We start from the raw sequence: 25,013 nt of genomic DNA, 5'->3' as shown, positions 1-25,013 counted from the left end.
ATATTTATTCAGAAGCATTTCAAAGTGATTTAGATACACCTTTGATAGCACACATTGGTGTGCTGCATCACCTTTGCTCCTTAGCCACCCCAAAGGTTTAGTTCTGGGTATCTTTGTGTGTCTCTGATTAAGGGGTCCAGAGCTTATTTTGCCCAAGGGCCATATAACTGGTTATTCTGGCCCTGGAGTTATTTAAAGTCATCAATGTAAACAATACAAAGGGAATGTTGCATCTCAAGAGTTTCAAGCTGCTTTATCTACAGACAATTGCTTACAGCTCCACAATATGAGTGACATTATTAGACAGACAGACAGACAGACAGACAGACAGACAGACAGACAGACAGACAGACAGACAGACAGACAGACAGATCCATCTTTGTATAGCCTATTGTGGAAATTGGCACAACTCTCTAGTTACTCTAGCCCAAATTAAAGATACGATAAGATCGTCTTTACTTACCCCCTTTTAGGGAAATTAACATGTTAGAACAGCTCATAAGACAACAGAAATAATGGCAAAAATAATTGAAATAACAAGAGCAAATACTACTAAAAATGAAGACATATTTTGAATATTTTACTTAAGTACCTATGACTATACTAATGAGTATTTCACAGAGAGTGATTGAACCATGGTGTCTTTCATGAATTACGTCTCCACCTTCCGCACGCTGACGTCGCGCGGTGGTCAGTCCATGACGCGCTGACTGTATTTTGCGTGCGGCAGCAGCGGCGGCGCTACAGCGCAGGAGAAGGAGGCGGAGAGGAGAGGAGAGGAGGAGTAGGCTTTAGGAGAGAAGCGTTTTGTTGGGTTAACTGTTGAAATATAATCTTACTGGCTTCTTATTAGAGCGAGCACTGCATCTGAAAGAGCACACGGACTTGTAACTGTTCATGTTGATAGGCTGTTACGCAGTTTCTCCGCTCGACAGCGACGCAAACCTTGTTTCTATCGGGATCGCACCTGCCACGGGGCATGAACAACAACAAAGCCTGATCCAGCACTGCGCTGTGCCGCAGAAAGACCGAGCCAGGCTGCAAATGAAACATCGAAGAACTTCATTTAAAATATTGAAACCCACCCGTGCCGCACGCAGGAGACTGGTGCTGTAAGGGCAGGTTTGCGTGCACGGACTCTGCTGTTGCACCTCCGTATTGCAGGCCGACCCCAGTCGAATCGTGCCTTGCATGTTTTTTTTTTTAAATTAACACTTACATCTGCGTCTTACTCTCGCTCGGGTAGCTATCTGATATATTAAGGAGGTGTGGGACGACATCAGGCCTCCGTCTGGGTTTGAATAATTGAATAACCTCTCCCGGTCGGAGCAGTTTGATGGTCGCCGTCACAGTCCAGTGTGTTCAATGTTCCCTTAAAAACCAGGAGAAATATGTGGGTCAGTCCCGAGGATGTGTTACTGGCAGGCGCGTTATGGATCACCGAGAGAGCAAATCCATATTTCATCCTTCAGAAACGGAAGGGCCATGGGGACGGAGGCGGGGGACTGGCGGGTGAGTTCATTTTTTAAGCTGTCATTGTTAAGCAGGAAACTGTCGACATGTCTATATTATTTAAAATGTAGGGAGTAATGTAACTGCAGATTAGGATTCCAGATGGGGATTGTGAGTTGTTGTTGTTGGCCATGAGAAAACACATGGACTGATGGGTGATGATCACATGACCTACCAGCGGCCACAGGTTGCCTTTCACCTCAATGTGCCTGGTAGTAAAGAACGCCTCCAAGTCCTGTGTCTTTTAGCTTCTTCTTGGTTTGTCCACTCTGGCGTACCCTGATTTCAAGGGACCTTTGACCAAGGTTGATGAAATCAAACAAAGCCTCAACAGACAAAGTCCAGCACGTGTAGGTTATCTGTGATCTTATCCTTTCTTCAAATTAGGTCATATTGGCAGTCTGTGGTGGACATTAATCCAGCTGTTCCTGATCTAAAGTGGACCTTAAATTTCAGGACTACAAGCAGTGAAAGATGCATCTCTTGTGCAGCTGCTAATGGCTGGGGAGTCTTAACAACGGTGCATCTGTTTGACCACCAACCAGAGACATGGTCTGGTCATGGTTTGCTTGCTCATGCTGAATCATTCTCCTTTTTCCTCTCTCTCTCTCTCTCTCTCTCTCTCTCTCTCTCTCTCTTTCTCTCTCTCTCTCTCTCTCTCTCTCTGTCTGTGTGTCTCTTCACACTCCTCCCTTTTGCTTATTCTATCCAAAATGGGTCAAGCAGCAGCAGGAGGATGATGAAGATGAAGAGGAGGAGGAGGGACAGGTTATGGAGATGGCTGTCTGAGGTCCACTGTTAACAGTGTCCGTCCTCTTTTCTGTCAGTGTTTTGAGCGCTGGTTTTGTCGCTTGAACTGGATCTCGTTTCAGTCAGAAAATGTCAGGCGTAAGAGATGAAGTGCATCGCCGTCTCTGAGGAAATACGGTTATTATTTTCTAGGAGAAACCATAAACACAATTGTATGGATCCTTACTGGAGGGGTTGAGTTTAACACTATAATGTTCAGGATTACCTCTGTGGAAACCTTGCAAAAAATAAGGATCTATTTCTCCCCCTTGTTGAACCATGTTGAAATACTTGGACTAACGAAGAATTACACATTTCACAATGTCCATATTGGTTTCATGAAGACCATAATGCCACATTTTGACACAAGGCATTATGGTCAGGTAAGAAGTAATCACACGTGTTCCTGTTGCAATATTTCAAAACAGATTTATGAAATCTTCTTAAACCATTTGACACACTCAACCTGGGGCTTTGGTGTTTTCCTAATTGTGTCCTTGATATCTGAAGTTGATCTGTGGTGTTGATCAGCTCAGTTTCTGCTCCCTGTGAAGACTTCTCACTGTGTGTCCGTCAGTGACACCACTCTTTGCGCCTGCAGACTGAGAACGGCTTCATGACATTACAATGATGACCTGCAACGTTTCTTGCCTTGTTTTTACCCGAGACACCGTTTGCTCTATGATTAGTAGGTGTATTTTTTCTTTGTTGGTATTTTGTCTGTTTATGCCTTCATTGGATCTTGAAAGTGTTGGAGAAACAGGAGATATTTGGTAGACAAATGGGATGACATGGGATGACACCATGGTTCAACAAGAGGGAGAAATGGGTCTTTAATAGATCTATCTATCTATCTATCTATCTATCTATCTATCTATCTATCTATCTATCTATCTATCTATCTATCTATCTATCTATCTATCTATCTATCTATCTATCTATCTATCTATCTATCTATCTATCTATCTAATAGTAAGAGAGGGAGGCATACTGTGCATCAAATCTTGCCTTGAGGTGTTTCTTATTTTATTTTCCCTTATCTTGGTCTGACTAATAAAGACCATTAATTTCAGGTTTCAGACTTGCCATACAGTACATCCAGATGTTAAAACTGGTTTCAAATTCAGAGAATGATATCATATTTGTGATAATAACTTCCTTGGCATGAATAATTTAAGATAAGAGTCACAGCTGTCTCCTACCCTGGCAGCATAAAGCGTGCCGAGCGCTGCCAGTCGATGATGTCATTATTATGTAAATGCTGAGATTGCTGACCAGCACTGCGCGCCAGTTGGCACTCAGCGCCCAGCAATCCTGTCATTGTCCACCAGCTCTTCTTCCTAGAAGGGTAGAAACCATGAGCAGAGCCAGTATGAAGCGTTTTACTGAGACCTGCAGATCTGACCTCACAGGACTTTAGCTCTATTGTCAGAGCTGAGGAAATTAGCTGATCTTAATGACCTTAACTTTCTGATTCTCATACAGAATTCAGGTTGATCTAACATTGTGATCAGTTTGTGCAGTTCCTTGTGAGAACTTATTTTTGTGTTTGAACATTAAAGTGTAGACGTGTAAGCAAGCAAATGTGATTATAAACAGCACTCTCAGGATTTACATGTCTTAGAAAGAAATCCTGTTTGCAAAAAAATACCACATGTGTTAGACCAGCAGGGTTTAAATAGAAATCCTCAATGTGATCAACCTCAATATGGCACAGTCTTATAAAAATACAAAGCGACCAAACAAAGCTGCAAGTAGGTCAGGCTACAGACTGGTGTGTCATCTGCTCACTTAAGTGGTGTAATATGACATGTGAAAGCTGATAAACTACCAGCTTCTCACTGTCACCTAATGGGTTATCTGATAGTAGAGTTTGCATGCAGAGGCACATCTGGGAGGAAGGACAATTTAAAAAAAAAAAAAAAAAAAAAAGTTCATGCAGATGTTCATTGTTGTCCGTATGTGGATATGTTGACAGTATCTTCAGAGGAAGCAGAAAGAATCAGGCTGTACATACACTCAGCTGTTGCACAATTTGAAACACGGGTGATAAACGCATAAAATGACACAATCTATTGAGTAATTGTACAACATGCTATTGCACAATCCAGCTGGTACTTACTGTACGTTTAGCTGAAAGTGGGCCACTTCAGACGGATGCAGACCATCTCCCTTTTATAGGTACTTACCTTTATGACTTGTAAAATTTCAGACAGTTGATGCAAATATGTCGAGATATGACAGAGAAGCTGTGACACACATTTGATAGCATTGTGTGGAGGTGGGGAAACTGTGATATAGGCTTGTCTCATGTTTCTGTAATCTGACACAGTATTGATTTGAGTCCGAGGGAGATTTTGGTCCCTTGTGTTCTCGATGCAAAACATCCTTCAGCAGCATCCAGCCCCTCTTTAAAAAAGGAGATATAAACAAGACGCTGGTTTATACCTTATGGGTTTTGGTTTTCTTGTTACTTCTCTGAGTAAATAAACACTAACATTTTAGGGAAGGGGATTTGTTTCGCTTCAACAATAGGAAGCTCTGATTGGTTCCTTGTTTCTCATAAGAGATTCACAGAGATTCACATGCCTTTTTATAGCTTGCTCTTTTAAGAGGGAGGGTGTTTTCCAGCCCCTCGAAATAACAAGTGGAACACTACATCCATTACAGTGTCTGTTTTTTTCCTGTGGGCTCGTGCACCCACTCATTCAGGAAGGCATTTCTTTAAATGCGGAGGTGTGAGGTGGAGTGTAATCTGCATGAGCAAGCTGCTTTCTCTCTTTCTGTTTGTTGGTTTTCACTTACTGTCTGGAGAAGAGGAAGGTGGATGGTGAGGGGTCTCCAACTCTCGGTGGTCTCGTTTCTGCTGTGAACCCCCCCACTTCCATTTCCGTTGTTACACCTCAACTCACACGCCTTAGGTTGCACATTTAACATCCACATGTTTTGCTTTTCACCACAAACAAGACTTGAGGTACACGACAAACTACACTTGCATGTTGCAGTATCACTGTTATTTCAGTTAAACACACACACAAAAAAAAGAAAGACACATCACAAAGGCATCACTGAGGTCAAAGTGTGAGCAACAGTTGAACTTTCTAACCTTTTGATTGTCTTTCGTCAAAGCGGACTTTTTTTCACACTGACATCAGTTGTTTGCTTCTCACAAAGGGAAGAAAACCCAAGTGTCAGAAAGCATTTTCACTTGAGTTTCGGTGTTATTAACACCTTCCCCACAATAAGAGACAAACATTGTTGTTATCCACTTCCTCATCTCTGAGGAAAGGGATAAGAGGTTGAAATGACAAGAGAATATATTAGGTGTGCATGCATAAGTCATCATGCATGCACATCATGATCCACCTGCTGTTTGTCAAGTGTCAAATTGCTTTATTGTTGTTTTCTTAATAAGCATAGGAGAGCGATAAGAGGAAACATGGAAGTGAGGAATGGACGTAAGAGGATGAGGAGACAGAGAGCGATGGATCATGATATTTGCATGATGGGTGATCTTTGAGTCTAAACCACACAGTGTTCTTTTTTCTTCTTTTTTATTGTTTTTTTTTTTTTTTAAGTAATTTTTTGGGCCTTTTGCAATTATTGGATAGGACAGCTGAGAGAGACAGGAAATGGTGGTAGGAGAGAGTAGGTGGATGACATGCAGCAAAGGGCCGAGGTCGGATCTGAACCCTGCAAGGAGGGACTATAGCCTCTTTATATGGGGTGGCGACATACTGTAAACGCCTTTTTATTGTCTTTTTTTATCTGAGGAGCGACCAAACATTTCAGCTTCCCTCACTTGTCTCCTCTCTCTATCCCCTCCTCTCTCTTAGTGTGACTCATCGCCGGCTCATGAGCGGCTAAACAAAACAAAAAAAAAAGATACAACCTGTCTCTTTCATGGTAGTTTAACATATACAGTCTCTCTCTCTCTCTCTGCAGGTTTCTAAATTATAAAAATGGTTTTGGCACCACTGGCTGATTAGCCACTCTTTACAAAAGGTTTTAAAGGTTTAAACTGCTCTAAGATATGTTATAAGCTGTTATTAGGAACAGCTTTTTGAGTTTCCAGGTTGTAAAAATCTCTTTGGATAGCGGGTCAAACGTTGCAAAGTCAAAGGTTTTTCTTCTAATGATTAGAGCTAGACAAATCTTTTAAACGCAAATGCAAAATTAACTGTTATGAAGACAGTAATGAAGTGTTTTACAAAAGTCATCATGGTTGTGGTTGTAGCTGTAATTAGCATTTGGGATGTGCATTATTTCCTTTAATAGCTGTCTAGCTAAATCTAAAAACCAACCAATCGAAGCACACACCGCAGTTTTAGCTGCAAGGGTTACAGGTTTAGAGGAATCTATGTGTAGAAATAGAACAATATTCACATGTTTTCAATATGGTATGGCAAAATATAAGGAGAAGTATCTTTAGGTTTGTTTCCATACAGTCAGCCATGTAGCTGCACCATGTTTCCTGCAGGTCTTCCTACATGCACAATCAAACCTCTGCAGATGATCCAAAATGCAGCAGTGCGACTGGTCGTCAAAACTCTTCCATGTATCCAAAACAGCACATGACTTCTTTGTTTAGCTCCCTCCATTGGCTCAAAGTTGCAGCGCGCATCACTTTTAAAACTCTGCTGCTCGCCTACAAAACAGCGACAAAAACGGCTCCTCCTTACCTAAAGTTTATCATCCAGGTCTACACTTCCTCCTGCTCTCTACACGCTGCCAGTGAAAGCCATCTGATACAACTTCAAGTCTCTAGATTGGATCTCCTCTGTTGCCCCCTGGGTGTGGAAAGAACTACCAAACTCCATTCAACGTGCAAAGTCCCTTTGCACCTTTAAGAAAAAGCTAAAGACCTCGCTCTTTCATGAACACCTATGCATTCAATGATATTGATAATGGCAATATTTTGGATGGTTTTGATGCGGATTAGAAATCTTAAGAACAGCCATCAATTTTGTTTTTTTATCATGATATTCTTCTGACATTGTTTTCACCTTTCTAGATTTGTTGCATGTGTTGTACTGTCTCTCTGTCTGGTGTGCATCGCTTTGGACAAAAGCGCCTGATAAATGAATTGTAGAATGGCTCTAAAGCTAGTCATTTCGTGTCCAGCATAGGTTATCCTATAATCCTGGAAAAGTAGGTTGAAGTCATTTGGTTTATAACCTTTTAATAATACGCAAACCAGTTCATTAAAAGCTAAGTAAAGGACGGACGATGCAAAAGTGCAACTCGAATGTTTGCTTCAAGTTGAACAAAGAGAACATTTTCTGTTTTACTATATTATGCATTTGTTTTCTAAAAGCTTTCAGGGAAATCAACTGAGAGCTATTCCCCCTTTTGAGAGATCAACAGCTCGATGTTTTTGCATTGTCGACATAGTCTGTGTTCTGTTTCTACTACCTGTAGTTCAGTCGAGTAATGTAAGAAGGATTTATCACCTCTCCCACATGCTCAGGAGAAACATTAGCCAATTTAGTTGTTTAAAAAACAGCAGCAATTTTCCATACAGAGGAACACCCTCATCCTATTCAACCTTTTTATAGCACCACTGTTCTCTTCATATTTTATAACCTTATTACCTCCTTCTTGCTCTTTCACAGATGACTTTCATCTCAGCTTGTCAATTAGTTTCAAACCCATGGTTATCTGCTTTCATGTATCTCAGGGCTTTAAATAACAAACCCAGTGTAGTGAACATGTCCACAACAACAACATAATCCTCATAAAACGGACTCACATGGAGTACATACAAGTGCAGATCAGCTGTGTAACAAGTCAACAAAAGGAATTAATGTCAAGCCTCAGGATGTTTTTCTTACATTCAACTCTGAACCACAAGACCTCGTGGGTTTCCCCTGTGCTTATGCATGACAAACTGCTCTGAAAGTATTAATACACTCACTTTGTTAAGCATCTCACATGGTTATTTATGATTGTTGCAATCTGTGAGGCCTTTGTTTCTCTGCTGAACACATTTACTATAGTTATAGTTATGTGTCAAGAGTGAATTTCAGAGTGTGAAGTTTTCGATGGTTTTTGCAGCAACACATCTAAGTTCTCTTTTCAACAGTCTACGACATCTGTTCATTTGATTCTCCCTTTGAAATTTTTGGCTTTTTTACAGGTTTGCTGGTGGGGACCCTGGATGTGGTCTTGGACTCCAGTGCTCGTGTGGCCCCTTATAGGATCCTGTACCAGACCCCAGACTCCTTAGTATACTGGACCATCGCTCATGGTATGTGCAACTAAAGTCTTGGTTTTTAAACTGGGTGAAGATGCATTTATATTGAGCAAAGAAGACCATCGAAAAGTCATGCTTCTACAACGTCAGCTGCACATTTAGGCTGTACGTGCATGGGATAGTCCAGTTTAGACCCCTCTGTTTTTACCCCCTGCACATCTCTCTCAAGCCTTCACACAACACATGATAATCATCCTTCTGCAGAATGCCAAGCTGTACATCATGCTCGGGTGGTTTTAAAGTGCAGGATTAGAGGAACATGTGCAGCAGGCATACCTTTAAAAAGGAGCACATGTGTTTTGTTCACCTTGATCAAGTTTTATCATGATTTCCTGCCTTATGCTGCTTTTCTTAATAACAGAATTTAGATACTCTGCATGCACAAAGCTTTACTTTCTTATCTGTTTTTTCCTCCAGTAAGAATGCTTTGTAGATATTCTGTGAAAGTTAATCATGCAAATTAGCAGCCACACTGCTGACTGATTAGCGGCAGCACTCGCACTTTTATTTTGTCACTGAATACACTGAGCTAAGAAACACTTATTGTTATTAGCAATGCATTTGTGATTCTGAAATAATCAAACTGTGTTCGGCCATTGAGTGTTTCCTGAGCCATCCGGATTCTATAGCAATAAGAAAGGTCTTTTACCTGCTTTATGTAAACATAACAGTGAGTATGCTCTTTTGTAATGTTAACAGACAAAGAGTAAGGTCCTTTACCTGCTTTTTGTAAAATGTCTCCAGATAACAGTACTGGCTAAAGTAAACGCCTTTATTGGCTCTGCAGTATCACTTGAGTCAGCATTTGTTGGGTATGCATATCTAACTGTCTGCAAATGAGTTGTATTGATGTAGAGGTCAGCTTCTGAAGAGGACGAAGAATGAGTGAAATCAATTTAAAATATCTGGTTGTGCTGGATATATTTAAATCCTGATTTTTAAAATCTCTCCACAGTGAGTTCAATTGTAGTTTTAAGTGATGCGTTAGTCGAACGCTGAAAATGAGACCAATAAGAAACAATCTTAATAAATTTTGGGTAAAAATTCCTTTCATGGTTCTTCTTTGTTCGGCTTCGTGGTTAATTTGGCTTTGTTAAAATGTTGTTGTGACTCGCCCCTTGTTCATTTACACACTGACATGTATAAGATTGAAAGTTTGTTTTGTTATGTGCTGTGTGTGCCGCTGGTATCTTTATTTACATATATGCGTGAGTGTGAGGGGAATTAAAGGCAACTCACCTCACCCCATGTTGTAAATGCAAAGAAATAAGTCAAGATGCTTGATGAGAATAACTTTTAGGGTCAATATGTTATTTAATTAATTTAACTTCTACAATATTAAACATAAATGTTGCCATTTGATGTATTGCACCAGAGTTAGCTTAGAGCTAGTTTACATCTGCAGTCCCCCCTATAATAAGTTATAGTTCCAAGTCTCATCCCTTGAGATGCTGTTAAGAGAATTTACATTTATTTTTGTATATATGCAGTAATGTGTTTGATTCAGCAAGTCCTCACTGTATTGGCATATGGTCCCTCTCTGAAACAGAGGGTTACAAAATGCTAGCCTGGCTCTCTTTAATGGCAATTGATCCCTCCCTCCCTTCCCCTCCCCTCCCTTTCCATCCCTCCCATTGCTTAAATCCTCCACCCAGAGATAGCAGCAGAGTGGAGCAGTCTGGAAGACATGGCTAATTCAGTGAATGTGCACTCTCTGAAGGCTGTGTGCAGCACTGTCAAGAGGATAGTGAGTCACAGAGGCAGCCATTACTGTAACCCACTTCTCCTTCGGCGTGAGCAAAATCTCCTCAACCTCAATGACGACAGAATCAAAATGATCCTCTAACTGTTTCTGTTTAAACATAAACTCAAGCTTGAGCATGTCATTCCACTCTTTGTTTTTGATATTCAAGTTGCACTAATGCTCTTTGACATCATTCACCTGGTGCTCCTGTTAAAGAGGATCCCCCATCCCATAGTTTAGAAAAACAAAATAAAGGGTCCAGTATCTGTCCTGAGCCTCAGCTATGTTTCCATCAACCCATCAACGGCTTAGTACTGGAACATTTCAGTGTCTGTTATTTAAACATTACACCGTCATGCTGTGGACTCAGGGGTGTAGCGCTCTGACTTTCCTCTTCTCTTCTGTGCAGGAACGTCCCGTAAAGAGATCACCGAGCACTGGGAGTGGCTGGAACACAACCTGCTGCAAACCCTCTCCATCTTCGAGAACGAGAATGACATCACCACCTTTGTCAAAGGAAAAGTCCAGGTAACTACTACCGTCCGGTACTACAGGTACCGTCCAGTCAGGAATTAAGTTAGAGGTCTGGACTTCAAATTCCAAGGTGTCCCATGTGAGATACAGATGTAGTTGTTAACATCTAAACCAGTGGTGTCCAAACTTTTTTTCTTGCGGGCCAAAATTGTTGCGTTAGAATCGCTCACGGGCCACAGGGTTTGTTTGTTTTTAAATATTGGAAGGAACTTTTTGTATTTTGACCTCTTCAAAAAATAATGTAAATACACAATAACTAATTGCAGTGGGAAACTGTTGTGTTCTAATTTTTTGTAAAGAATAGTCAGGCTTTTATAGGTCTCCCTCGCTAACATGAAAAAGAAAAAAAGAACGAAATATGCCATCTGATGAGGCCTGGGGCCAAAATCTTCTAATTCTTCGATTGAAGTCAAGGGCCACAAACAATCCACTCAAGGGCCACAAATGGCCCCCGGGCCGCACTTTGGACACCCCTGATCTAAACAAACAGAGACAAAGATAGAAGCACACTCATGTTGTAACCATGTGTGAGTAGAATTATTTTGCATAAAAGGACATTAAATCCTAAAAAAGTTTTAACATGGTAATAATGACAACGTTACGGATCAATAGCTATCTCTTGAGCAATTTGCATGTTAATAGAAGTGAGAAAATAAATGATGAGAGAGAATAGACCAGCTCTAAAAAAACACTTCTGTGGGTTTTTTAAAGGTCATTATTAAGCCCTTGTACCCTTTATTAGGTAGGATATTTGAGGAGAAACAGGAAATGTTGGGAGCAGAGCGTGGGGAATGACACGCTGCAAAGGACTGAGGTCCAACCCACGGTCACTGCAATGAAGACTATCGACTTTGTACATGGGGTGCACTTCGGTTTTAATAATTTTGAACGGTCTGTGTTTAAAATGTGCCATTACATACTCCTGCCAAGGGTTTATGAGAAAGTGGAGCATTCATTTTAAATACAATGAGGCTTAGTGTGTGAATTGTCAAGTGGTACAACTGCTGCAGTTAAGATTGTATTAAAAAACAGAGAAATCCCCCAGGCGGGAACAATGTCTGTATTTATTCTTGTTAACTCATAAAAAGTAGCCTGTAAAAGGCTACGTAGAGCCAGTGTGGCACCCTGAGCTGGAAAAATGAAATCATATTGATATTGTTTATTTTTATCAGTAACAGACTGCCTCTGTTTCCCTCTTAACGATCCCTCATTCTGTTTATTACTATCTTGCCACAGGGCATCATCGCAGAGTACAACAAGAACCATGATGTCAAAGAAGACGACGACACGGACAAGTTTAAGGAGGCCAGTGCCAAGTTCCGTAAGCTCTTTGGGATGCCGGAGGAGGAGAAGCTGGTCAACTATTACTCCTGCAGCTACTGGAAGGGCAAAGTGCCGCGACAGGGCTGGCTCTACCTCAGCATTAACCACCTGTGCTTCTACTCCTACTTACTGGGAAAAGAAGGTAGGATAGAGACTCTGTGTAGACACAAACACTCAATTACGATGCATATTACCTGTGCTTATAAAAAGTGACTTCGTATGCCAACCTTTACTGTCCCATCCACTGCTAATTCATGTCTAATTTTACACAGGCATAAATGGGCAACATATTTAGACGTTTTATGCAATAGTTTCATTAAAATCAATGTGAAGGAATAGTCAACATGAGAGGAAAATGATAAGCCAACCTTTTTAAGCACACTTCTTAATGCATTTGTTGTGTCCCTTGAGAACTTGAGAATTCGTACTGACTATCTCTTCACTTTTATCTCTTTGCCCCTTTTTAGGATCTAGATTCAATTTCTGAAGTCTTGATTTAAATTTAGTTTTGTTTTTGTAGTCTACATTTGTTTGGATAAATCTGCACAGTCTATATAGTATATTTATTTTATATACTCTAATCACAAATTCAAGTGCAAGAAGATAGTAAACCTGTTTGAATCCCGCCCCTCTCTGTAAGCCGCGTTTAAAAAAACGTATTCATCATTTTAGTATTTTTTACGTTTTTCTTCTTACAAACGAAATCCTGACAATAACTTATGTTTGTCAATATAAACATATGTCTCTGTCTTAATTTTGTTTTTAATGTTCAGCCAAACTGGTGGTGCGTTGGGCAGATATCACCCAGCTGGAGAAGAGCGCCACTCTCCTGCTTCCTGACGCTATCAAGGTCAGCACCCGTATCAACGAGCATGTCTTCTCCGTCTTCCTCAACATCAACGAGACGTTCAAGCTTGCCGAGCAGCTGGCGAACATCGCCATGCGTCAGTTGCTGGACAACAAAGGCTTCGAGCAGGACCGCTCTCTACCCAAGCTCAAGAAGAAGTCTCCCAAGAAGGTGTCCGCACTGAAGAGGTGAGGAAGCGCTGATGCAGAGCGGAAACACTTAATGCTGATCAATAATGAATGCTGGTGAAGCTGTTAATGACATAAAGTCAATTTGACATTAATGTGTCATGATTTGTGGACCAGTTTGTTATCAGGACACTCAAGGACAGAGGGTGAAAGTGTAGAGAGGTATCGCAAGTTTAGTTTTCGAAGGCTACGTAAGAACAACTCAAATTTCTGAAAATAAAGGGCTATTTACGCGTTTAAAAAAAAAAAAGCTTTACTTTATCTGGTGTTTGAGTTCATAAGAATGGTCTCAAGGACCCAAATGTTTCCAGTCAACACATGTAAGCATGACTTTGATTCCCTGCAGTGTTATTTAATTAGTCTATCTGGGGTGTTGCAATGGTTGCTCTTGCACAAAACGTATTTAGGTGTCCAAAAGAAAAAAAGATTGTTGTTTATTTGAATTTTAAAACACAATATATAGAACATATATTCTCTGGTATATGAAGTATTTTTTTAGGTTTTTTTTGTCATTTCCCCTATATGTGGTAGAATTATACTATTAACCAAACCATCATATGTGAAAAAATTCTAATATCAATCTGCGTTTGCCTTTTTTTATTTTTTATTTTTTTTTATAGGGATCTGGATGCCAGAGCTAAGAGTGAACGTTATCGAACGCTCTTTCGTCTGCCCAAAGATGAAAAACTGGATGGGCACACAGACTGCACCCTGTGGACTCCCTTTAACAAGATGCACATCCTGGGACAGATGTTTGTTTCCACCAACTACATCTGCTTCACCAGCAAAGAGGAGACGATGTGCAGCCTCATCATTCCTCTACGTGAGGTGAGTTATTCTGATGAAATGTCTTTTACTGTTTAGTGAAAGTTTTGTAATAGTAGTAGTTTTTGGTCATTTTATGGGGGTGTTAATCGTAACGTTAGCTTAGCCAGTTAGCTTAGCCAGCAAGGCTAACACGATGTAGAAGTAATACAATATTTATGTAAGAACCACTTTCTGTGTTGCTATCTGTTTTGATTCAGTGAATATTCTTGACCTCATAGCTTTGACGTACACAGCTATCTGGAGTGGCGTGAGATAAAACCCATGTGGCTACCTTTCATTTATCACTTTGTTTCTTGAGAGAATGAAAGCTATCCTTGTTCTGCTTTCAGGTTACCATCGTGGAGAAGGCAGACAGCTCCAACGTGCTGCCCAGCCCGCTCTCCATCAGTACCAAGAACCGTATGACTTTCCTGTTCGCAAACCTGAAGGACCGAGACTTCCTGGTCCAGAGGATTTCTGACTTCTTGCAGCAGACCAGCTCCAAGATCTACCTGGAGAGGGAACTCACAGGCAGCCTAAACAGCTCAGATGATGAGGTAAAAATCGAATTGGCCTGTTCTTAACATTCTTCAACTCTTATTTTACTGTGAGAAGATGACAAGAATAAAGTAATTTAAATGATTGTAAATGACGGCAACCATTTCAAAGCTCTCAATTTTAAATATTTTGCCTCACCCCTCCAGGCTTACTCTCAGCATGGATCTCTGCTCTCCAGCAGCCCACAGCACAGTTTGGGCTCAGATAGCGAGCGTACATTTAACCTCAATGACAGCAGTGTACCCACTGCCACGCAGGCCCTCATGACATTGTACCGCCGCGGCTCACCCGAGGAGTTCAATCCAAAGCTGGTGGGTAAAACACACTTTTGTTAAGTATGAATAAACATATTTAATCATGTCAAGCGTGGTAGGGAATTCTCGTCTTATATTATTTATATTAATCCTCATTTGTAAAGCTTCAGTCAAAGGCGTTTTAGGGCTTGGACATTTCTGTTTGCCTTTCCATAATTTTCATTTTCACACCCTTGGACTCATTGTATATAAAGCTGCATGACCAATTGCTACAGACAACAATTTAGCTGGATTTCTCTTTTTCCGACAAGACTGGATCTAGCTAAAGCACAACATTAACATTAACATTTGTAGAGCTCAGTTTAATGGGACAATGACCCTGAGTAATGCTACATTAATCATGTTTTCTGCCAGAGATTTGTCTCCCTAAAAAAAATATATATATTTATCCAAACAGCTGCTGTGGAAAGTCAATGAACAACTCTCTGAAAAGAGGTTTAGTTATTGTGATTCATCTAATGCTCATACATTTGTTTTCCTTTTTGCTCAGGCGAAGGAGTTCCTAAAGGAGCAGGCGTGGAAAAACCACTTTGCAGAGTATGGGCAGGGAGTGTGTATGTACCGCACGGAGAAAACAAAGGAGCTGGTCCTCAAGGGGATCCCGGAGAGCATGAGAGGAGAGCTGTGGCTGCTCTTCTCTGGTGAGTAAATGTTCAGAGAGGCCTGAAGTAAACACACCGAAACACACCCTGAGCATACAACACTGAGAATGATTCATAGGCATGTAGAGTTTATCCAATGAGACCATGGCCCTGCATACTAGGCTGATTGCTCTCTTTTGAATTAAAACATACTGTGCAGATGTTATGCCACTCTGTAGGCAAACGCATGATGTTAGGGAAGTTAAAAACGTACATAGTTAATGTGAGACATGAATACAATAAAAGCATATCTTTATATTGGTATTATTAAGGGAAACTAGGTTTCGTGATCACAGCCTGTAGAGATACATGGTAATGATGGATTTGAACTTACCAAACTTTCAGTTATTGCTAAAGGCAAGGTTTTTTAAATAATTTAGATTATTCAGAACTGGAGTTTGTTTTTCGAAAACACACAGTGTCGTCCTCAGGCACGCTCTTACAATATTCCTTTTTCCCATTTTCAATATGCATATATGGAAAGATAAAAGCCATTTGCCTTCCAGCTATTAAACTTCACTGACATGTCGTTTCTATTGACACATTTTTCCTTTGGAAGATTAAGTCCTAAAAAAAGACATTGTGACATCGTACAGAACTTCCTCTTTTCTTATTTTATTTCTTTGGGCTGCTTTTATATTATATATTATATATATTTTATATACCACGGACTCTTTTTTTAGGTGAACAATCACTGGTTAAAAACCGTTTGTCCACAAAATGTGTGTTTTCTTGGAGACTAAAACATGCACAGTTTTCCTCCAATAATCAACGCCTTGTACCGAAATGTTGCTTATAAATGTCAGTAGGAAAGTTGGACACAATGAAGGATTTCATGTTAATGTTTTAAAAAGATGTAAGAAGTGCAGTATTGATTGATTTACAACATATTTATCACAAATGTTACTCGTTGGAGAAAGATTAGCATTAGCGTGTAGATTAGCATGTATTAATGCAATAACTGTAAATAATCAACTTATTTGTTATGTCTTGAGTTACTCTAGCTCTTTGTAATGTTGCTTTAAGTTTAAACAATGATCTTACTTTGAAAAGTATGCAAGCATGCAAACACACGTAATTTTCAACGTGTGCGTAAACACAACAGTTGCCAAAGGAAACCTTTCCATTACGTACAGACAGCTTGCGGCTGTCAGACTTTAACAACATGCTCCATATTCAGGCATGCACCCACACCAGACTTTCTGGTTTTCAGGCCTGGTCATGCTTTGAGCAGCTCGCAGCACATGCAGCTTTTACTCATCCTCACTTCAGCAAATGTGGGTCACAAACAGTCCCGCCTACTCTCCCCAGTGACCCACTTTTCTCACCTTACCTGCACCTTCTCTTGTGACTTTTCCTTGCATTGACCCTCAACAAGACACATATTTACCGTGTCTGTTTGAAAGATGCCTAGAACCAGAAATAGAAGAAAACTGTTTGGGTAGTTGTCCTGTTTACTGAAGAATCTAAATAACTTGTGAAACCTGTGAGGAAACCTGGAGCATATACTGATGTAAAAAGATTCTCTCCAGGCTTGTTCCATGTTTGTTCTGTTCAGATATGTATATTTATATATGTACAGTGTAGTGTTTCTAATTTTTTTAGACTTGTCCATAAATTGGGATATCATTATATTATAGATATAGAAGAAGGGGTTGTGTTAGTAAGATGAGGTCCTAATTATACTGACACAATCCTTTCTTTATCCATCAGCATCGATAGATAGATTTACTTTATTGATCCCAAACTGGAAAACAATTTCAAGCATTATGGTTTTGTTACGCGACAAATGATTTGCTATAAATAGTGAATGTTTTTTGAAAAGGTTTGTTAATTTTGTTAAAATTAAATACAGACCATATATTCGACCTTCAGGTGGCATAAAATGATTTTTAACATTATACTCCTTTGCGAGATACAGAAGCTGCAGTTTCTCATCGCAGCATACGTTAAAGTATGTCAGCCGAGTGGAGGGTGGGATTCGGTGCCTTTTTAGTTTATTTATTTCATGCCTCACTTGAATGGTTTGTTTTATTAGAGTTCATTTTCAATTTGAGTGTCCTGCGTGTTATCACAGGGGCAATCAACGAGATGGCCACCCACCCTGGATACTATGAGGACTTGGTGGAAAAGTCGATGGGAAAATACAACTTGGCCACAGAGGAGATCGAGCGCGACCTGCATCGCTCTCTCCCTGAACACCCGGCCTTTCAGAACGAGATGGGCATCGCTGCCCTACGCAGGGTCCTCACAGCATACGCATTCAGAAACCCAAACATCGGATACTGTCAGGTACACACACGTTTTTTTGTTGTTGTTTTGTTTTTTTCCCCTTACTCAAACGTTTAGTCCTTGACAGTTCTGGGATTCTCACTCTGCTCTCCCTCCACACCGCAGGCTATGAATATTGTGACATCTGTGTTGCTGCTTTACGCCAAAGAGGAAGAGGCTTTTTGGCTGCTGGTGGCCCTCTGTGAGAGGATGCTGCCCGACTACTACAACACCAGGGTTGTAGGTCAGTATGTTTGTGATCTTTTGTGTTTTAATGCGTTTCATTAACTATTTTCCTTTTTTAACGTTCTTTTTTTGCTTATTCTTCACAGGTGCTCTAGTCGATCAGGGTGTGTTTGAGGAGCTGGCCCGTGAATACGTCCCTCAGCTGTACGACTGCATGCAAGACCTGGGCGTCATCTCCACCATCTCGCTCTCCTGGTTCCTCACCCTCTTCCTCTCCGTCATGCCGTTCGAGAGTGCAGTGGTGGTGGTGGACTGCTTCTTCTACGACGGCATCAAGGTCATTTTTCAGCTGGCGCTCTCCGTGCTGCACGCTAACATCCACCAGCTGCTGGGCTGCAAGGACGATGGAGAGGCCATGACCGTACTGGGCAGGTAAGGAGAGGATAAGGTGACAATATATCCAGAGTTTTTTTTTTTTTTTCATGAAGCGTCTTCTTTTTCTCTTTGTCAGAACACAAACTGTACCCTAGAAAACAAATATATCAGATGTGTTATCCCATAAACCTGAAAGAGGTCTTTCTAAATATTGTGTCTTGCAGATACTTGGACAGTGTGACCAATAAGGACAGCACCCTACCTCCTATCCCCCACCTCCACTCCTTACTGACAGACAACGGTGAACCACATCCTGAGGTCGACATCTTCAAACTATTCCGCAGCTCCTACGAGGTATTTAACCAAGATGATGTTGGTGTTTGTAAAGCTGCTTTGGCCTTTTTGTCCGCGGCCTTTTTCTGTTTCTGGAGACATGCAGAGGAAAAAAGGACAACTCTGAAAAATTATCAAATTCCTTCCTCTATCTGAATGTGTTATTTGTGCTTTTAGTGAATTCTGATGAAAACTTCATATGATCCCACTGGGCGCCCTGCTGTCTGCTCACAATCATCTGTGGCCGTTCTTATTGTTTAACTGTAGAATCAGATTTAGTCATGTCACATTTGGAGAGACCTTTAATTTTTCTTTCTCTTTCTGTGTCAGAAATTTGGTTCAATCCGTGCTGATGTGATTGAACAGATGCGCTTTAAACAGAGACTGAGGGTCATCCAAACCATTGAAGATACAACTAAACGCAACGTGGTAAGGAACCCACCGACTTTCTCATGTTTACGACATGTTTCCATATTTTGGAAAGGTGATGATGAAAAAAGAAATGTGTTGTTATGCTGTTGTGAAGTTAGCGTCATAAAGGGCTTTTAATTCTTTGAGATATGGAGCTGTGAAAGGTGCATTCATCCGGATTGTGATAGACTTTTCTTTTGCAAAGGGGTTCTCTGTCCTCTGTTTAAAGTTCACGTCATTATATGATGTTTCAGGTCAGGACCATTGTAACAGAGACGGCCTTCAGTATCGATGAGTTGGAGGAGCTCTACGTGCTCTTCAAGGTGAGTTGTGGCTCCCTCAAACTGTTCTCCCATGAGGCTAAAGAGAAGGACAAAAACCAAACAAATTAACAGTAATTGTGTTTCATAAATAATAGCTGAGGAGCTCTGTCATAAGTTCCTTAACTTTTTCCTCTCACATAAGCTTTTTTGTGCAGCCGGCGTGGATAAACACATGGTTAAGATTTATTTGCTACTTTAATGGCAGAGCGTTCCTAATGATTCAGATTATTCAAGAGTGAAATTGCTTTCTTAGTGTCAGTGTATGTTGTATTTCACAAACATGACACAATACAGCTATTGTTAGGGGTTTGAGTCAATTAGTTAATGCACATCCATTTACACTGCCCACCCAGGAGACAAGTTTATTAAACTTGTTTCCACCATATATATGGAATGTTTTATAGTTGTCACTGGCCTCCTCTCTACAGGCAGAGCACCTGACCAGTTGTTACTGGGGTGGCAGCAGTAACCCCACAGAGCGGCATGACCCCAGCCTGCCCTACTTGGAGCAGTACCGCATTGATGTGGAGCAGTTTAAAGGCCTCTTCGACCTGCTGTTCACGTGGGCCAACGGAGCCCACTCGGACCCACTCGCCCTGCGCTTCTTCCGCCTGCTCGACCAGAACGGAGACGGCCTCATGAACTTCAGGGAGTTCATCAATGGCCTGGGTGAGTGGTGTGAAGTTGTTCTTTGTAACTCAGTTGTCCAGTTTGAAAAAATGTGTGTGCAATGCTGTTTTGACTGAATCAGAAGCTTCTCGGATGTATCCGATGATCTCTAAAGCTTGTTGTGCTTTCCAGGTGTTCTGTGTCATGGAGACCTTATAGAGAAGCTGAAGCTCCTTTACAAGATGCACGTGTTACCTGGTGAGTGTGCATCCGCGCAGGCCAGAATGGTCACTCGCTAAAAAAGCGAAGAAAATCTTTCCTTGCGGTCGAGCAGGATTATGAACTGTATAAATGAGTTGTTCAGTGTGGAAGTTTGAGCTCTTTGACTCACATCACTGAGCTAATCACTTCCCCAGGATTACATGTGTCAGCATGACAGAGAACAAAACATTATAAACTACTTGTTGTACTTAAAATTCTGTGTTGAACTTAATGAGTACTTAAGTATGCCATGTATTAACATTTTGACACACTGAACAATTGTCACATTATCTCACCTGCAAGTGTTTATGTGAAAGTGTTATTTCTAAGACCGGCTTGTTCTCTATAAAAAAAGGGAAATGTCAGTTTTTAAATTGAATTTAGAATGAAGAATTGTTCACATGATGTTTTAAAAAAAAGATTATATTTTGACCCCAAGCTTAAATATTTTTTCCACAGAAATCACCCATGAACAGGAGGAGCCAGACTCTGCCTTTGAGGCCACTCAGTACTTCTTTGAAGACATCACTCCAGAAACATCCATTGGTAACAGCTGCAGCCTGTTCATAAAGACACTATGTTTTAAATATCCAGCTTACTGCACCTGCATCAAGATCCTATGACCTTACAATGTGTGAACCCATGTTTTATTTCATATCAGTACCATGAAATATCCTTCAAAAAGAAAGCTTCTTTTTCTGGATACATGAAGTTTAAAAATGAAAACAGGAAAGCTTTTCTTTCAGTTGGTCCTAATTTAAGAAAAGCAAGAAGTTGCATGTTTTGTGTGTGTGTGTGTGTGTGTGTGTGTGTGTGTGTGTGTGTGTGTGTGTGTGTGTGTGTGTGTGTGTGTGTGTGTGTGTGTGTGTGTGTGTGTGTGTGTGTGTGTGTGTGTGTGTGTGTGTGTGTGTGTGTGTGTGTGTGTGTGTGTGTGTGTGTGTGTGTGTGAATATATGTTTTCTATTCCTGCTTACATCAGTTCAGTTTCTCTCACTTTGCTTTGAAATGTTGCTATTTTCAATGTCAAATACTGAGGGTTTTCACTTTGATGTTTCTACTATGTTTCTGTTATTAGTTTTAGTGATTTTAGGCGGGTAACGTTACAAGGTGTGGTTTGGTTTTTATAAACATTTACAATGTAGACATCTTGTGCAGCATGCAGTGCACACGCTGACATAGATGGAAGAGTGGGTCCAACAACACAGATGTCCATTAGTTAAAAGATGACTTCACAATACAAGCCTGCAAACTCAAACCTGGGAGGAAATGTCAACTGCCAATATTTGATTTCGTCCACTCTCTTTGCTTCTCAGGCAACGACTCAAAGTGCAGAAGTGAGAGGGATGATGGCTTCGTCAGAGTTACATTTAAGACTGAAAAAGGTGAGCAGCACAGTATGACACAAAACAACCATCAACATATTCCCAATTATTGCTATCTTTATCATCAGTCTCAAAAACCCTAAAACATACAGTACTTTGATGCTACTTCCACATTCTGTGTCTATCTTACAGTGAAGAAACTAAACACTCCTGAATGCCGACATTACCTGAAACTGTGGAACCAGGAGACAAAACCTAAACTAGAAAACATGAAAGACCTCCCCAAGCTCAATCAGGTAAGACTTTAGCCTCATTATTATTATTTTTATTTTTTACATACATTTGTGAAAAAGACGTGGCCAACCTTATTTGTATTGTCCAACAGAGCCAGTTCATTGAGCTTTGCAAGACCCTGTACAGCATGTTCAGTGAGGATATAGCTGAACAGGAGCTCTATCACGCCACAGCCACAGTCACCAGTCTGCTGCTGGAGATGGGAGAGGTGGGGAAGCTCTTCTCCTCCTCCTGTGGTAGAAGGGAGCACAACATGGAGAAATCTGAGCCAAACATGTGCAGGAGAAACCCCGCAGTTCCCAAAACCACCCATGAGGAGCCCGTTTCCGACGACACCTTCGTTCCCCCAGGTCTGGAGAACAATCCCAGCTCATGCGAGGAGGGGAAAGTGGACGAGCAGCTGCCACTTATGCAAGACATCAAGCTGGAGGACTCGTCCCCCAAAGACACAGGCGCGTCCTCCGCCATGCTCATCTCAGATGATGAGACCAAAGATGACACCTCGATGTCGTCTTACTCGGTGCTCAGCGCGGGTTCCCATGAGCTGGATGAGAAGCTGCAGTGCGAGGATATTGCAGATGACACAGTGCTAGTACGCAGCGAGGATGCCCATAATGTTGAAAGAAGTAGCCGACCTCGCGGCGGTGAACCACAGGACAGAGGTATGCCTCACAGCACTAGCATCGATAAAGACTGGGCCATCACATTTGAGCAGTTCCTGGCCTCTGTGCTCACCGAGCAGGCCCTGGTGCACTATTTTGAAAAGCCAGTGGACGTGGCTGCTCGTATAACCAACGCTAAGAACGTGCGTAAAACTGGGCGCCCCCTGCTGTCAACAAGTGACTATGAGATCTCGCTTTCTGGCTGAGGATAGTATGAAGGGGATTTCCATAAAGACTGCTGTTTTAAAGGGAAAGATGTTCTCATCAGTCATAGGTGTGAAAACGTCTGTGAGTCATTAAGAGGAGAGTTAAGGTCAATGTAAAATATGTTTGTACGATGGTTGAATGGATGTTTCCAAAACCTTGGTGTATTTTATCTGACGTGAAAGACTTTTATTATAACAATCACTAGATTCTGTCCAGCTAAGAGGGAACAGGACGTTATGAATTGGATGGTTTGCTACAATGAAATCAGTGTGAACATGTAGTAGCTGTACTGTGTAACACATTATGCATAGGTGGAAATATATTTAATCTCTAGTTCTCTTACACTATATACTAGATGTAAATGTCCACTGGAACAGAAGAATTTTAAACTGAGATGTTGATGTCTGTATGCAATCACCAAACATTATACCCATTGAAACCCAGTTTTTATTTTTACTCTACCATTCCATTTGCTGTAATCACAAACTATTTTGAGTTTGACTTTTGTTGACGATATGAGAAAACCCAAAACATACAGTAGCTGTGGAAATACGATGAAAAGGTGAACTGTCATGTGATTGTTGAAAACACAACTAATCTCTTCACGAAATAATTGCTCCTGTGAGGTTTTCTCTGGATAATTATCGTAGATGCAAACACTAAGGGTAATGTCATAAAAAGAATGAATTAACCTAATATTTCAGATATAAAGTCACCTGGTGGTCAAAAAGTTATAAGGAAGTTCTGTGAGCTAAGAAATAATAATTACACTATAAAGTACAGTTAAGTAGAGAGGCTGCACTATCTTTATATTTACAATGTGATGTGATTCACTAACATGTTTTTGCTTGCCATCTACATACTGTAACTGTTGCTGTCTGCACTCCAAACATAATGTCTGCCTTTGATTTTTTTATTTTGCACATGTTTTTTTTTTTTTTAATCTTTTTGCTCTGTACATTTTTTACATTGCTCTTTTTAAGGTGCATAATTTTATTTTTAGTCCAGGTGTTACTCTGGATTCTGATGCATTGTGTGTGTTACTCCATCTAATTAAAGTAACAGTAGGATTGATTCAGTACTGCACTGTACAATGCCTCAGGCCTGTTTCTTTGACATCATCAGACTGAGGACCATTATGCAACTACAGACACTGAGTGTTACTGCCACCTGGTGGAAGATCATTTATTCTCCAAATAAAACTAAACTCATTTAGTTCCTTGTTACTGTATACTTAAATAAAGTGGTCTTACTATCAGCATGACACAATAAAACTCAACAGACAACAAACTGCAGCTTCAGCATTACCTCGGTTACCTTTCAGTCTAAATAAAAAATGAGCATAAGTTCTTATCTTGAACTCCATAAACTGTCATCAAAGTATCATGTTAATAAAGTATAGTATCTTCTTTTTTATTCTTCCCATAAATCAGTTTTTCCCATAGTGTCTGTCCTGTTTGAGAAAGTATGCAGGTCACAATTCGGAGAAAGAATTATGAAACTGGGCCCGCTGCTGCCAAAATGCTAAGAGGCCAAACACTGTGATGCAAAGCTCTTATCTGTTATAGGGTGAACCTTAGTCACTAACTCACGTCACCAGCCCCATAATGCTTTTGTCGTACCACTGTTCTGAAAATCTGAAAATTCTCTGCCGTTGAGAAAGCATAAAAAAACACCATATGACATGTTGTATATATAAAAAAAAAAAAAAAAAAACAAGTAATGACGAAAGTGAAAAGCCAGACTGGTGTGATGTTTGACTGTTACCCCTGCCAACTAACTGAACACCTCCTCTGCTCACACAGCTGTTCTCATTGGTTGAGAGCAGAGACAAGTGTGCAGTGAACATATCTGACAGTGCCTTATGACGGCTGTAAGGTAGGGGCACCTGATAGTGACGTAAACACTGACTTCTTAGGGGAACATGGATATAATGATAAATATATATCAAAGAGAAGAAAATACAATTAGAAATACTGTAAATATGGTAATTTAGAGAATTTTTTTATGTACTCCATTTTGGATGCAAAATAATGATATGTTTACAGAACGGGAAAGTAAAATAGTTGTTTTTCTGAAAGGAGCCTGCACTGTGGACTACATTGAACATTGACTTTCTGACAGCCGGTGGACTTTGATTTGACCCGTGCGTAGAGGGATACACAGTAACGCCTCTCTGTGGATGTCATAAAAAAAAAAAAAGCCAGCCAAAAGATATATAAAGACCCGGCTAAAGATGCATCTCT

At 40.6% G+C, this 25,013-nt stretch overlaps 1 protein-coding gene across 1 annotated transcript; it reads left to right on the top strand.

Moving 5' to 3' along the window:
- The first annotated feature begins 692 nt into the window (after window positions 1-692).
- Window positions 693-23,798, top strand: tbc1d9 (TBC1 domain family, member 9 (with GRAM domain)). The gene is made up of 21 exons (XM_079338552.1): window positions 693-1,512; window positions 8,441-8,551; window positions 10,711-10,829; window positions 12,072-12,300; window positions 12,932-13,193; window positions 13,814-14,021; window positions 14,351-14,557; window positions 14,705-14,869; window positions 15,363-15,513; window positions 17,591-17,805; window positions 17,911-18,028; window positions 18,117-18,402; window positions 18,570-18,699; window positions 19,009-19,107; window positions 19,344-19,412; window positions 19,841-20,081; window positions 20,214-20,279; window positions 20,742-20,828; window positions 21,596-21,664; window positions 21,797-21,900; window positions 21,990-23,798. The coding sequence occupies exons 1-21, from the start codon at window positions 1,392-1,394 to the stop codon at window positions 22,764-22,766; spliced, it is 3,834 nt and encodes a 1,277-aa protein (XP_079194678.1). The 5' UTR covers window positions 693-1,391; the 3' UTR covers window positions 22,767-23,798.
- Window positions 23,799-25,013: the final 1,215 nt, after the last annotated feature.

This window comes from Symphodus melops (genome assembly GCF_947650265.1).
Source record: "Symphodus melops genome assembly, chromosome: 2".
In the NCBI taxonomy this organism is placed as follows: Eukaryota; Metazoa; Chordata; class Actinopteri; order Labriformes; family Labridae; genus Symphodus; species Symphodus melops.
The sequence above is the reverse complement of the archived record's forward strand: the minus strand, read 5'-3'. Positions and strand labels throughout refer to the sequence as shown.